This window comes from Salvia miltiorrhiza, chromosome 1 (genome assembly GCF_028751815.1).
Source record: "Salvia miltiorrhiza cultivar Shanhuang (shh) chromosome 1, IMPLAD_Smil_shh, whole genome shotgun sequence".
Classification (NCBI taxonomy): Eukaryota; Viridiplantae; Streptophyta; class Magnoliopsida; order Lamiales; family Lamiaceae; genus Salvia; species Salvia miltiorrhiza.
This window is the reverse complement of record NC_080387.1, coordinates 59254064-59269232: the sequence shown is the minus strand read 5'-3', so window position 1 is coordinate 59269232 and position 15169 is coordinate 59254064. Positions and strand designations below refer to the sequence as shown.

Below are 15169 nucleotides of genomic sequence, written 5' to 3'. Positions count from 1 at the left end.
AAATGTAAGTAAAATATTTAGTAAATTTAGGTATTAGAGATGTAACAAATGGTGGTGATAATGATGATTATGCAATCTCTTTGAGTATATATTGTTTAAATCATCTACAATTTCAATAAGAGACGTCATTTCAAACATTTACTCATCCTACTCTAACAACATGCACGATAATTTTTATTTGAAAGAACGAGCAATAATTGTTCCTACTCATATGTTATACAAAATAAAAAATTTAATATCCATATAATATTAATAAATAATTAAATTTTAAATATAAAAGATACTTTAAAATAATACTCTCTCCATCCCACGAATCTTGACATATTTCCAAATAAGATAATAATTATTATATTTTCTCCCCTACTTTATCACTTTTATTATCTTCTCTCTTCTACTTTATCACTTTTATACTTTATTAACTACACACTTAAAACACTAATCTACAATTCACTAATCTACAATTCCTTAATTCTCATGCCGAAAGAGAGTATTTATTATTAAAAAAATATTGTCTCTCGTTAGTCACGAGAAATTTCCCTTAAAAAAATCAAGAATTATACAACCATAAAAATCGCACGGCGAATCGAAATGCTGATCACAAATTTAAAACATTAAAACCATTAAACATAAAAAACGAAGGGCTCGTCTGTATTGTGATTAACCCCCTCGGTTTGATCAATTAATCTACACTTAGCCATTCGATTTCAGATATGAGCCGGTCAACTTTGCGATTAGCAGGTCTGTTTTTATGGCCTAATCACAAAACTTACACATGAAAAAAAAAATTAAGATTAACCAACAATCTCAAATATGTGTTTATCAGGCGCTATAAATGTTTATCATACATTTGTTAGAGTGTTTAGTAGTATTTGGGCATCTAGTTTTTGAATAAGGCTTAGGGCAGTTGTTTTGGCTTGTCAGCTTCGGATCATTCCCGTTGTTTTATTTGCATGTTTCTTGAGCATTTTGATACCCAGCAAGCGCCTTTTAACTCTATCCGAAAATTAGAGATTTCACTGCTTTCTGGTTTAGTGGTTGATCGGACAATATTTCATTGATTATAATAACTGGAAATCATTTCTGAGCTTATGTTGTCGTATCAAAATTTTGAGAAATGAAATTACCTCCACATGATAGCTAGATGTCTGGTCGAGAAATTATTCATAATTTGTAGTGTCTATGAATATATACATGAAGAAGCTCATCTCCTCCAAAACTTCATCTTTTATAACTAAGACAAACTTACTTCAGAAACCATTGAATCAATATTTCATTTCTATTGACGACTCAGAATTATCTCAATCAAAATTACAATACTGAAACTGCTCACAAGAAAATTACCCAGGTGTCATTCCAATACCACAGTGGCGCCAATTTCCTTGAGCTTCGCCACGATCTTCTCCGCCTCCTCCTTGGTAACCCCCTTCTTCACCACGGCGGGCGTTTTCTCCACCAAATCCTTCGCCTCTTTCAGCCCTAAATCGGTGAAAGACCTGATCTCCTTAATCACCTTTAGCTTCGCCGAAGCCTCGAATTTCTCCAATTTCACATCGAACGCTGTCTTCTCTTTGGCCGCAGCAGGGGCACATGATCCGCCTGACGAAGGCGATTGGGCGGCGGGTGCGGAGGCGGCGGCGCCGAACCGATTCAAGCCCATTTTATGACGAAATAGTATAACGTAATCATGTCGCTCGATCTTATTGAGGCCAATCAGCTCCTCGGCGATTCGCTCGAGCTTTTGGGTTCGAGTCTCCACGGCGGTGCAGAGCGACCGAGCAAGGGAGCTGGAGGGTATTTTCGGAATTATTGAGGACATTATGTAGTGTCGGGTTTGATGTTTTGCTTAGATACAATATATACAGGAAGAAGAAGAAGATGAAGCAGAGGGAAGATGAAACATTGCTAATGAAGAAATGAAAAAAGAAAAAAGAAGAAGCGATGATGATTTAGAAAACTAGGGTTGCTCAACTTTCATTTTTATTCAGTCTGATTTAATTCATCGGCCCGGCCCAACCCGACATATTTAATAGCACCATCACCATGGGTTAATGAAAGAAAATCACTTGTCTTAATGAGGCCCAGCTCCTTCAGGCCTCCTTTTGTTTTCAATTTTTCGTTTGATTTCTTTTCTCTTGATTTTAATATTTCATATAATAAATGAAATCATAATTACGTGATGGAATCTTTATCTTTATGTAGAAGAAAGGCTCTCCCCGTCTTCCACATCAAAAATTTTAAAATAAAATAAAATAATTCGTTATAAACTCAAAAGCTATGCCATATATCTACCCAGATTCTTATTTTCTGATTTTAATTTCAAATTATGAATCAACGAATTCCAAAATTTAATTCTTGAAAATTGGAAATTGGGCTTCACAAATAGTAGGTTAGGATTTAACACACAAACGTAAAGTCAAGGAGCCCAACCCAAAAAATTAGAACCAAGTATTAGCACGATGCGAGTTTCCTATTAAATATTCCAAATGTTGAAATACAACGATTGGAATGCTATATACCATAGAGGAAAATGAATGTTACAGACTTACAGTAAGTGAACCATACCAAAGCTTACACATTTTTGATGAGTTGGAAGTTGAAACCGTCAAACATTTTTATTTTTTATTTTTCAATCAAGCTTTAACCTTGCATGACGCTTTTATCATTTGGGTACACATTTCATGACTTCAATATTTAATTTAATTTATCATGATAAATCAATTTTAATAATTGATTGGGAGTCATCGGAGTCCATTTGATCAAGAGCGATTGTAAGAAAACAATAATGCAAGGCGCAACACAAGACAAGGACTTCACTGAATAAGACAGATGAGGGTCAATAAAGTTAGGGGAGGAAATAAAAAAATGGGTCATGCACATATATGATGATCAATTGGATCATGATATTTGGTAAGTGCAAAATGGAACCCTTTTTTTTCTATTGTTATGACGAAAATTCACAAAAATCAATTCATAGTTGCGCTGTGAATAAATTATCCTTACGTGCAACGATATACATATAGAAGAGACTAATCATATTAAAAAATTATAATTGACGAAGTCGACTTATAAAATAGTGACAGCATATTCATAACTAAGTTTTTGCTTCGTATGAGAATTATTGAAATTGTTGCAACAGTGTTACTCATAATTGCAAACCTAATTTTTGTCTCGAGAAAATAATGATATTTTATGAGTTGAAAGGGACGTTCTTTGCTTTCGGCTTATCAGATAAGGCTCTATTCTGCCAGATGAAATATTGGTTTGAAATATGGGAAATGAAATGCCCCACTTAATTAACCTTTATGTTTGCCAAGTGTATAATTGAAACCTCTTCATAAACTTGCACTCTTTTTTCTTGTATGATAAAGTAAGTTCTCTATTTTAAAATAATATTTTAGTATTACGGATGAGGATAAATACAAAATTTCTGTTTCAATAGTGACTTCTATCATATATAAGCGTTATTTTGTATATAAAGAAGTAAGTTTCATAGCTACGAGGAAAAGGTTTCTAGCTACTAGCACTCATCCCGCATAAACATTCATATATAATCAAATAAAAAATAACTTCAAGATATAAATTAATTAAAAATCATTTTCAATTCTAAAATCATAAAAATTTATAGTGAATTTAGTACTTTTTTTTTTTTAGGGACAGAATTTATTACTTTGTTGAATGAATTAGTGAAAAACAGTATCCTATGTAGGACAAAAAATCTATTTTCATTATATATAAAGACATCCATGCTCTTTCTTTCTTTTTCTTTTTTCTTCGCAGATTTTTTCATTCTTATTCTCCTGCTCAAAATCGTCAACGATCTTCAAGAAATTCATTCGAATCTTCTCCTCTATCACAATTCACAACAACGCAAGGAATTTCAAATTTTAATACATTGTCTTCGTCGGAATTCTTTACTTTTCCGATGATGGGATCTTCCTTGTCCAAGCCTAGCAACGGACTCAGCTCGAACGTTTGGTCTAATTTGACAAAATAAAAAATGTTATTTATTTTATTTTAGTTTATTAAGTACTTATTTATTTATTGGGCGTGTGCTCATTCATCTTTATTAAAATGATATGACGTTTTCCTACTCACATTATCAATGTTTATTATTTTCACGTCGACTTAGTCGAAGGTGTAAATATCAGGCTTGTCCTACTCAATTATTCAAAGCCACGCTCATTTTCTGTCTCAATTTTACTTTTATCTTCTCCTAACCAAAGTCGTTACGTGTGAGTATGCATAGGATAATTCTTGTAGAACTTAAATTTATATTTTATTACATATGAAATTACAACTTCACCAACGAAGTCGCTTCATTATAGATCTATCTCAATTAAATAACGGTTTTTTTTTTTTTTTTTTGGTGTTTTGAATAAAATTGGGGTCTTTAAAATTTACAAATTACATTAAAAATTGAAGTTTGATTTATTTTTATTTTTTTCTTTAGCTTTAATTATACTAAATCGGCTTTAATTTTTATGTAATTTGTGAAAACCTGAATATCCCGGACCAAAAGTAGCATTAGTCCGATATGGCTAGCTAGCTCGGAAATCGAGTGCGTTGACTTAATTTACCGAAAAATCATCTTATTACATGATTGTCATACTTTATTACTTTAATTCTAAATTTGATCATAATAAGATTTTAATACTTGTTTTTGTTTTCTCCATTGCCCCCCCCAAAAAAAAGAAACTTACATGAAAATTAACGAAATGTAATCGTTTAGGTTGACCATGGGTCAAATTCTTACCTCTTATAAAATTTCTTATTAGTTAAGTACTTATGTAAGTTGATGTTACTTGTTTTTATATCTAAGTGTTTTGATTAAGAAAATATGATCTATTTTTTGTTACTAGAATATAATTATAAAAAAATCATACTGTAAATATATTTTTTTTCGCAAACCTTCTTATTTTATGGGCTAGCTCAACAATCGAAGGTATAGAATTAAGGTCAAAGAAGAAAAAAAACTCGAATAATCCGAACCAAAAATAGCCCAAATCAAGTAGGCTAGCTCAAAATTGAGTGAGTTGACCCGATTAACATTCCTACTCATAAATAATGAACGATAAATTCATCTGAAATAAATGAGTGATTCTTTACAAAATAGTTTGTACTCAATCTTGTAATGTCGGACATTTTGAATTAATGGCTTCTGTATTCTTCCTTTTCTGGTGTATTATTTGCAATTCGTATGAAAGTTAACCTATTTAATTTAGATAATAATAGGACAAAGAATGCGTGCAAGTAGTTCTATGGTGAAGGCCCATTACTATCAGCTTTAGGGCTGGAAAATCGAGTTGCGGGTATCGGGTATACCCTCACCCGTCCCGATACCCGCAAAATTCGGGTGGAGGGTCGGGTGCGGGTATCGCATCCTCAAAAATTGCGGGTAGAGGGTACCCTCGGGTATACCCGCGGATACCCGCATTACCCGCAAATAACATTATAAAATTAAAATTAAATAATTTTATTAGATTTTACTTTTAGGAATTAACCCCCAAATCCCCAAAACTCCTCCTAGCCCTAATTACGTCACAGGTTTTATGGATAATCGATGAAATAGAAAGGATATTTTTAATTATTTTTGTGAAATGCGGGACAAAATACCCTCTCGCGGGACGAAATACCCTCCAGCGGGACCAAAAACCCGCAAAATTACAATTAAAAAAAAATCGCGGGACTGTGAGGGTACCCTCATACCCGCAGCGGGTATCCGCTGCGGGTATTCGGGTACCCGCATCGGGGAAGAGGGTCGGGTGAGGGTGCCGTTTTCGGCAATTTTCGTCCCGCGGGTACCCGCATTTTGCGGGTAGGGTACCCGCGGGTACCCGATTTTCCACCCCTAATCAGCTTTAGGCAAGACTTAGGTACATATAATTATTTCATTTTATAGCGTGATGCATAATGCATAATTTCAATGACTAGTGTTTGGGTTCATATATTTTCTACTTAACTTGATAGCCTCTTTAAAGGATAGAAAGTTTATCCGAACTACATTTGATTTTAGACCTTATATTAAAGTTAAACTGTGATGGCTATTAGTTTGCTCGAGATCCAATATTTTACGACTATTTGTTCAAATAATGGGATTTATTCAATCATTAATCGAGCATAAAAACTCGCGTAGGACAGTTTACTGTATGATATATTTATGGTGTTATTGATATTTTATATTTTTAATAATTCATATGATGAATCTTGAACTATCAAATCGTATCACATAAAACTTTCCCTTCATTAAAAGTTGGGTTGGAGATAACAAATACTAGAAAAACTCATATATTCAGATAATAATTCACCAAAATTTAAAAAGAATTCAAGTGACAAATTAAATGCAAGAATAACAGTAGCTCAGATGGCTAGCATGTCTATTGAATAACAATATTTATTTATTATTTTATTCTTTGGTTATGAGTAGATATATTGGAAGACCATTTCACTAATTAATAAATTGAAGGGGAAGATTCAATAAATACTTTGGATATATTTTAACACAATAATAGTACAATGTGTAAAGTATTATTTTTAAACTCAAATGTATTTACTTTGACAAATATAGTATTATCGTGTTCAGGACAATTACTGGAATATTTTATCTTGATCCCTAATTTTGCCTCACATTACCGTACATTATACGTCTTAATGTAGAAAAATAGAAAATACTATAATTAACAAAAATATGGCAAAATATTGGAACTGAGTATTTAATACGTACTCCCTCCGTCCCACGAATCTTGACACGTTTGGTTTCCGCATGGGAATGAAAGAGTTGTAGATTAGTGTTTTAAGTATATAGTTAATAAAGTATAAAAATGATAAAGTAGGAAATAGAAGGTGATAATTATTAGTACCTTATTTGAAAATGTGCCCACAAATAAAAACGTGCCAAGATTCGTGGGACAACCCAAAAAGAAAAACGTGTCAAGATTAGTGGAACAGAGTGAGTAAAATATAAAGATTTATAGTGGTAGGCACACAGTAGATGGGGGCCAAGAGAAATGGGCTGAGAAGTTAAAGTGGGCCGTGGATACGCACCCCACTTAGTACAACTGATAGGGAAAGCGGAACACAATTTACAGTATGAGAATTGACACGACGCACACCACTAAGCATCTATCCGAAGCACCCTTGATCTGTAGTTTATAAATATATTTTTTTCTTTTACATCTTATTAATTTAAATTTGTTGAACATGAAGAATGTGTGTTGGGTTATTACATTTTGATAAGACGAAGTACTATAATAAAAGGAGGCGGTGGAGGAAACTGATATGAGTACGAAGGTGTGGAAGATCCCTATTCCAAACAAAGTCAAGCTTACTGCATGGAGAATTTTGAAGAACAGAATTCCGACGTGTGACAATCTCTCGAGAAGAAATGTGATGTTGTGTGAAGTCGAGGTGGGATGTAACGCCTGTTTTCATCGGCAGGAATCCACGAACCACTTGTTGATCCACTGTCCAAAGACCTCAAAGGTATGGGAAGCAATCTTTCAATGGCTCGGAGTTAGCATGGCGCAGCCATATGACGTGTCCTCGCACTTTCAGTTCTTTACTAGTTTGAGTGGCCGGAAAAGAAATAAGAAGCTCTTGATGGCTCTTTGGTGTTGTACTACTTGGCTTATTTGGAAAATGCATAATGAGAGTAGATTTGAGAACAAAATATGGGAGAGTGCAAACTTGTTTGGAGAAATCAAAGCTAGAGTGTGGAGTTGGGGTAGAATTTTTGGTTTTGTTAATGATGGAGTTGGGATTCATAGGTGGATGTCGAATGATGAATCACCGATGATTTTGTAATCTTCTCGGTACTACTGGTGCCTTTTCGTTCTATAATATTTACTTTCCTTATCAAAAAAAAAAGTAAGACTCCCATAAAATAGTATTAGAATCAATAAAAGCATTACAAAACTTAAAAAGCAATATGGAGCAGATCTGTTTTCACAAGATAGATTAGTGCTGACGGTGTGGACGTAATGTCCCAAAAATAAAACGGCTTATGTTTCTTTGATATCAACACTGAAACTCCCATGAACTTGAAGGAAGGTTGAAAATTGAACATAATATGATAAATGAGAATGCAGAATTTCGTGTGTATTTTTCAAGGGTTGGTTATGTATATCCACTCCAGAGGGATTTATAAATGGTAAAGACGCAACTTTGATAACAACCATGAATGGAGTCATCAGTTCTCAGCAATTATACAGTTGGAATTGCTACAAATCAAGGATCTCTTGGTAGACCAAAAGTCTCACGTGTGCTAGAGATACATGTTCCACTATGCGGCACTTCTATAATACATCATTTTTCACTCACCAAGAATTGGCTAAGGATTCAATAAAATATTACACAATTTAATTCTCCAGAAATTAAATCAACAATCACCACTAAATTGATTATTTGCATATACCCAAAAAATTATCAAATTTATAAATTATATAAAATAAATAATGATTTATATCCCTCTTTTCGAAATTATTAAAGGAAGAAAAGAATAAATTGAACTTTGATTTAATATTGTGATAATGTCATAAAATCATTACACTTTTTTCTACTTCAAAATTGATAAACGAACTCAAATCACTGAAAAACATTTCGTGTTGAGTTGTGCAAAGCAAAAGAATTGCACCCCAATTGAAAGCCAAAAAAATGCAAGTGGCTAGAAGATCTGAAACTGAAAATATCACATTAATTGAACAATATCTAAGATGATCCCAAGTCAAGACGTAGCTTGCTATTACTATATGAAATTTATTTCTATAAGAGATTTTTATTATAGTACATGTTAATCTTGACTTCCAGTTATATCTTAAAATTCAAAATACATTCTTGCTTGCTCTTTGTAAATTGATTGAGACTGTTAATAGCTAAACAAATGATAACAATGTGTGTAATTTGACCAAGCCGTTGCCGGACGTAAGTGCCAAATCTTGGAAATCAGACTAGTTTTCGTTATTAAAATAGAATAGTGGGTGAAATGACGGTCGAATATAATTTCTTTTCTTTTTTTGAAGCGAAGATAATTTATATTTTTGATATAAAAGAAATACTTATGCGAATGGAGTTAGTCGATTTGAGAATAAATAGGCAGTAGCTAGTTTAACATCTGCAATTATTTAAAATCACTTTCAGAAGCAGTGTAGAGTTAATGAAGTAGATCGGAAAAATAGCAATATCGTCATCTCCACCCCAGCCTTGGCCTTGGGGCTTCGAGAGAGAGTGGTCCAGAAACAATAAACGACAACACAGAAACAAGGGACGAATCTCAACATTTTACAATAGACCCCTAAATAAAATAAAATAGATTTCCACTATTAAACGCCTAAATTTACACAACCGTATGGTTCAAGATTTTAGTATAATAATCGTAGACGTAATTCCTAGTTAATTAACACATCGGGATTGCGTGCATTTTGAAGACGACATTTGCGTTTTACTATTAAAAATAAAAATAAAAAGTATTTTAGATCGTTATCAATCCAAAAATATGAGTTTGCAAGAATCCAAAAATTTAAGAGCAATAATCGTCAAAGTGGGAGAAATAATGATAATAGAGAGGGCCCCTTTCATTTTGCTGGCGTTTGCTTTCTTGTTTTTACTTTCTCATCAACTTAATAGCTAATGATCATTCTCTTCTTTTTCTCTTTTCCAATGAGGCTCCAAAACTAAGCCATTCTCTCTCTCTCTCTCTCTCTAGAAAATTTGCTCGTTGGATCTTGTTGATCTCCAATGCAGAGTTGGGCTACAAGTTTCTTCATCTTTTCCTCTGCTCGTGGCTTGTAGCGTTATTCAGGAAAGGTTTTCAACTGTGGGAGAATTTGCAAAACAAGGAAAACAATTGGGCTTTTTTTCTTTTCTGTTTATGTGTCAGCGTTCCAAATGGAGGCTAATGAAATTTAGCAGTGTTTTTCAGTCATATTTACTTAAACTTCACAACTATATAAATTGTTTCCTCTAATTTTGATTCTTTTGAGGTGGAGAAAAGTGGGAGTTTCTTCACTACTTCCAGGTTAGCTCTTTATTGCAAAATTCCTATAACTTCATTTTTCATTTCTATTTTTCGTAAAGTCGTGTTTGGATTGAAGGATTTGATCTCCGAATCCGGATTCACTATTCAATTATTTTCATCTATGCTTGCTTTGGTTCCAAATGATCCAAACACAACCTTAAATTTTGCAATTAAATCCAAAACTGACTTTTTTTTAGGTAGAATTTGGTTATCAGAGTGAGCAAATGTTGAGGAATAGATCGAAAGCAGTGACCAGCAAACAAGCTCTCATGGCTGATCAAATCCCATTGCTCTCTCTCACTAAAAACCCCTCCAACACCACACCAATTTCATCCTTGATTTCTCCAAGATTCTTCAATGGGCTACTGACAAAGAACCATCAAGATTCAGAGACAACCTTAATCAGCCCAAAATCCATTCTTGACACCAAGAACTCATCCCCTTCAGCTGCCAATAACCCTTTTGACTTTGTTAAAACTCCATCAAAACCTCACACCATATGTAAACAAACAGAAACAGAAGCAATTGGGCTTGCCCTGATCGACTCCCTCAATCAAGAAAATAAGAGTGAGAATTCATCCAAGCCTATCAATAGAATGGCCTTGTTTGGATCAAATCTCAAGGTCCAGATTCCGGCGTCCGGTGGCGCCAGCCCTCCGGTGGAGGTGAGGTCGCCGCTGGACTTCGGGATCAAAACAAGAAACTCCCACCTCTCAGGGGACACCCCTGCAAGGGAGTTCAGTAGGCAGCTGTCTTTGAAAGAAATGGAGCTCTCCGAGGACTATACTCGTGTCATCACTCATGGCCCTAACCCCAAAACCACTCATATCTTTGATGATTGCATTGTGGAAAGCTGCATTGGTGAACATGTCTTCATTTCTCATCACAACAAAATGGAATCTAGTAGTGTTTCAAGATCTTCTTCACACAGTTTTGAGAGCTTGTGTCCCATTTGCAAAGACAGGTTTGTCCCATTTTCTTACTAATTGTTGATGTAGATCATCGCATACCAATTATTGGTCTCTCTCGTCTTATTTAATTATTCTCTCTCTCAGAGGCGTATAATGTAGTGATATTTTATCTTACTTTCTTCCTCTTTAATAAATGCAAATAGTTGAAGCATGTAAAAGAGGTCCAACTGCTGAATGTCATGCATTTTATTTGGAAAGATTCATCCTTCCAACAGATACTTGTTAGTATTTTTCTTCTCAGCGTGTATAGCAATACGTATGTCGTGTATAGATAGCAACGGGAGATGAAAACCTGATGTGTTTCTTTATTTCAGCGACGAGAAAGCTTGTTGCAGCAATGAATGCCAATTCGAGGAGAGAGATTTTGAAGGCACAACAAATCCACAGGAATGATGCTTTCTATGATTCTCTCCCATGATGGATATAATGCTTATTCTTCATGCTTCACTTTCTTGTTTCAAATGAAATCAGCATTTTCCGAAAAGGATGTTGACATAAAGTTGCGATTTTTATCATGGGGTTGATAAGTGGGAGGACGCCTTTAGTTTAGGGACCAGATTTTTCGCACCAAAGATGTAATATGCAGTTTCTTTTCCCCACTGGTTCCCTTTTTTGTCAGTTAATAATTGCTGTTATGTTTCGAGTCACGCTCTCTTGCATATACATACAGATAATGAGAGGCGTAAACTATGTAAAGACATGCTTTCATCTGTTGTGGTAATTCTCTCGCTAGGTTCATAGATATCCCCTGTTTTAATATCCACATATAAACACAAGCATTAGATACATTCCTCTATTTGAACGTGAAATTGATAACAAATCCCATGATACTGATAAATAAAAATCGTGATAATAAAAGCAAAAAACAGAAAGAATCATATGAAAAAACATGTTTGGACTTTACAGTATCCAACACAAACCACATGGACACCCATATGATCTCTCCATGTAAAACAAAAATTTCACTTACCTTGATGCCTATACCATATTACAGCAACAGGCTATATTACTCCATGGAAAGAGATAAACTCCATGAATGAATAGCAAATACCATCACGATGATGGCTTTAAAGCTACATAAATTCATTATATAAATAAACCGATAAAGCAATCATGCGACAGAATACGATGGGATCAGTACAGAGCTAGAACAATAGAAAAGAAGTAGATATGTATATAACAGCATAAGAGAATTCAAGGAACATTGACGTCCAAAGTAAAAGAGTCTAACAAGACAATGAAATATCGACCAGACAATATTGTTCACTACATTAATATGAGACATCAAAGACAATGTAGAATACCTCAAGTATAGTAAACTAGCACAGTAAAGGAAAGCTATGGTAATTTAACTAAAATTTGATACATCTCAGTAAGGGGCACGTCTACTGAGGCCAGGTATTGATAAATCCAACTGAAACAATTTTCTCACATCAGCAACTCCTGGAACCACTGCAATGTAAAGAATGCATGTATTTAATCTATATGTCGTCAAAAATATGATAAATATAGCACAAAATTGTGTCAATTGTTACCTGTAAACAGCCTGTTTTGATGAAACTTGCCCAACAAAGAAATGTAGTTTCTAGATATCCAGAAAGCCGCAGGAAAAGCTCACAAAACATACCACAATGTCCGTCAAACCCCAAGCATTAATGTTGACAGATCCTTGCTCAACCCACTTTCAGCAAAGAGACATGAGCAAACTCACCAGAGCCAGCTCAACATGGACAAAGTCTAACAACTACGAGAGAGAAGATAACCTAGTTTGATTTCCCTTCCCACTTTTCTATTCAAAAACCAGAAAATATGGCAAAGGGTAATCCACATCTTTGCAATGCAAAGAAGAGGTCAGCAACTATTTCAAAATGAAACTTAAATTAAGCAATAACGGCAGAGAAGGAAAAGTGATGATAAGATATAGGACTATAGGAGACATAATTTTAGAGTCACACAGGAGAAAACAGAAAGGTATGGAGGTTAGGTGAATGTCAAGGCTAATACTCCAATATTGGGTAAGAAGGAGATAGAGGTAAATGCTAGAGAGCTTAACCAAATTAGGATTCTAAAATATATACAAGCTGCAGTAAGAAAGAGCCGAATGTAACAGGGGAATAGGTAAAGCAAGAATGAGCCACCCAGAATCTAATTTGGATAGAGCTTAATAGCTAATCCAACAGAAAGAAGCATTCCCAAGTTGATATGTATTTAGCTTATCAATCGCAATCAACAACCATGTTAGAACTATCCAATACCATTCCACCATATAGCTCACCATTCCCTGTCTTCCACTAACTTTACAGGCAACATATCCATGTCTGACCAACCAAACAGAAACACATACCAATCAACCAATCCCATCCAAACAGAAATACCAATATCCAGACACCTTAGAGAAAGTCAACCAACCCAACCATCACATTTCAGGAACTGCACAAACACCACCACTTCTAACCACAGAGTAACAAAGGCAAGCTAGCCTACAGATAGACCTTATTCTTTATATACAGTCTACAACTAACCACCTAAAACAGCAGGTAAACTTCTTCCTTATATACAGGACCACTGAGCAAACTCAGCAAGTCTCCTCATTCATTGCTAACATCAAGATTAAGGATGCGACGGAGGGTCTTTGTCGCAGAGTCAGCCCTGTCTAACGGATTGCCAAAAGAAGGGGAGTCAAATGTATCTCTCATTGAAGGGAGTTCAAAAAGGTTGCTAGGAGAACTGCGATAGAAAAGACCAACAGGTGACGGGCTGCGGCCCCTGGTGGGCGAAGCAGGTGCAGATTTGGCAATTGGGCGCATATCGATTTCTGATACCAAGGTAGGCAAGTCAAGGGAAACAGTTCTTTTGGGGAGCATTGTGAACTTAGGTAAAGGTAATGAACTTGGCGGAGGGGAGTTCGAATAAGCAGGCCCAGCCCAGCGCTCAGAGAAATGAATTTTGCTATCATCTTCAAATTTGATCTTAATAGGGATAGCAACCGAACTGCTTTTGACATTTTGGCTCTTTTTGTTTTCATTAAACGGAGATGGGGTTTTGGGTGACAAGGGAGCAGATAAGGAATTCTTAGTGGAAGAGTTGGAGTAAGATCTCAAAGGTGTTGGGAGTAACCCTGCTCCGGACTGAAATGTCCGGCAACTAATCCCTCTAAAATTCTCTGATGGCGCTGAACCAAATGAACCGAACTTCGTCGAATCATGACAACGATTCCTACCATAATGCTGATGGTGATTCCTATGATGAGCAGCAACAACTAGCGTCTCCATCTCAAATCAACTTAGTGAGTAAACTCTGTTTTATTCCGCTTCTTTCCTAACTCTTCTTAATCAGAACTACAACAAACTCCTATCCGAACAAAATCACAGCTCCGGTAAAATATTAAATGTATATTAAACGACCGTAAACTTTAGATCGCCTCCGAAACCAGCGAAATCTGAGCAAACCAAAATCAATTTCAGTAAACCCTACCCACGCATCAAACACATACAACGAACTTTTTCGAATCCACAACAACCGCCTTTTCACTCTCCAGTTTCTTCTTCAGATCTACACGCACCAAACAACAACAAACGCAAAGAGAAAATCAGGACATAGGATTGAAAATCACATCCGAAAATCAAATAAAAGAAAAAGGCTTAACACACACACAAACAAACAAAAACACGAAAGCGAAAACATAAGCAGCAAATAGATCCAAATCGAAGAATACCTGAGTGTAACGAGGTAAATCTTAGAGTCGGATTTCTTTTTTTCTCGCTCTAGAGCACTGTATATTTGCGAAGAGTGTTGTGTAATATGGGAAAGTGAAGAATTTTTCGAGATAGATAGAGAGAGAGGAGAAATGGGAACACATGGGGCGCGTGAGAGCTTTTGCTTTGTCATTAGGCGAAGCAGAGAAATCCCCGGATCTCAAATGGACTCAAAATTGCAGTTAATTGTTGTAGATAGGAACGACGTGCACCATGTTGAGTGGCACGTTGCTGACACCAACATACCTATACAAACGTGGAATCTCGGTTTTACCCTCCGTTCAATTTTAAAGATCTCCACTTATTATTGCCATAGAGCATCCACAATGCTTGTTGATTAGAGGGGTGTCTTAGGAGTGGGCCCCACTTAAGATACACCCCTCTCCAATGCATTGTGTCTTAGGTGGGTGCTTAGATCCCCATTTCCATAAAAT

General features: G+C 35.4%; 3 protein-coding genes across 4 annotated transcripts; 1 reads left to right on the top strand and 2 right to left on the bottom strand.

Moving 5' to 3' along the window:
• Positions 1-1146: 1146 nt before the first annotated feature.
• LOC130999324 (uncharacterized) lies at positions 1147-2114 on the bottom strand. Its single transcript, XM_057924842.1, has one exon. The coding sequence runs from the start codon at positions 1814-1816 to the stop codon at positions 1349-1351; it is 468 nt and encodes a 155-aa protein (XP_057780825.1). The 5' UTR covers positions 1817-2114; the 3' UTR covers positions 1147-1348.
• A 7365-nt stretch (positions 2115-9479) lies between these two features.
• Positions 9480-11722, top strand: LOC130999304 (FCS-Like Zinc finger 8-like). The gene is made up of 3 exons (XM_057924820.1): positions 9480-10009; positions 10207-10973; positions 11295-11722. Exons 2-3 carry the CDS (start codon positions 10234-10236, stop codon positions 11371-11373), a joined length of 819 nt encoding a protein of 272 aa, XP_057780803.1. The 5' UTR covers positions 9480-10009; positions 10207-10233; the 3' UTR covers positions 11374-11722.
• A 412-nt stretch (positions 11723-12134) lies between these two features.
• LOC130999313 (uncharacterized) lies at positions 12135-14927 on the bottom strand. Of its 2 annotated transcripts, XR_009093469.1 has the most exons (3): positions 14696-14927; positions 12516-14532; positions 12135-12432 (listed from the first exon to the last, which is right to left on the bottom strand). XR_009093469.1 is itself a non-coding variant. In XM_057924831.1 (2 exons), the coding sequence occupies exon 2, from the start codon at positions 14250-14252 to the stop codon at positions 13569-13571; it is 684 nt and encodes a 227-aa protein (XP_057780814.1). In that variant the 5' UTR covers positions 14253-14532; positions 14696-14892; the 3' UTR covers positions 12135-13568. The 2 variants fall into 2 exon arrangements, 1 of the variants encoding a protein (XP_057780814.1); XM_057924831.1 differs by having other exon boundaries at positions 12135-14532; positions 14696-14892.
• Positions 14928-15169: the final 242 nt, after the last annotated feature.

Coding starts and splice junctions, on each gene's coding strand:
- LOC130999304 (XM_057924820.1), top strand. CDS start 10,234: ATGTTGAGGAATAGATCGAAAGCAGTGACCAGCAAACAAGCTCTCATG. Junction 10,974..11,294: donor TGTCCCATTTGCAAAGACAG/GTTTGTCCCATT, acceptor TCTTTATTTCAG/CGACGAGAAAGCTTGTTGCA.
- LOC130999324 (XM_057924842.1), bottom strand. CDS start 1,816: ATGTCCTCAATAATTCCGAAAATACCCTCCAGCTCCCTTGCTCGGTCG.
- LOC130999313 (XM_057924831.1), bottom strand. CDS start 14,252: ATGGAGACGCTAGTTGTTGCTGCTCATCATAGGAATCACCATCAGCAT.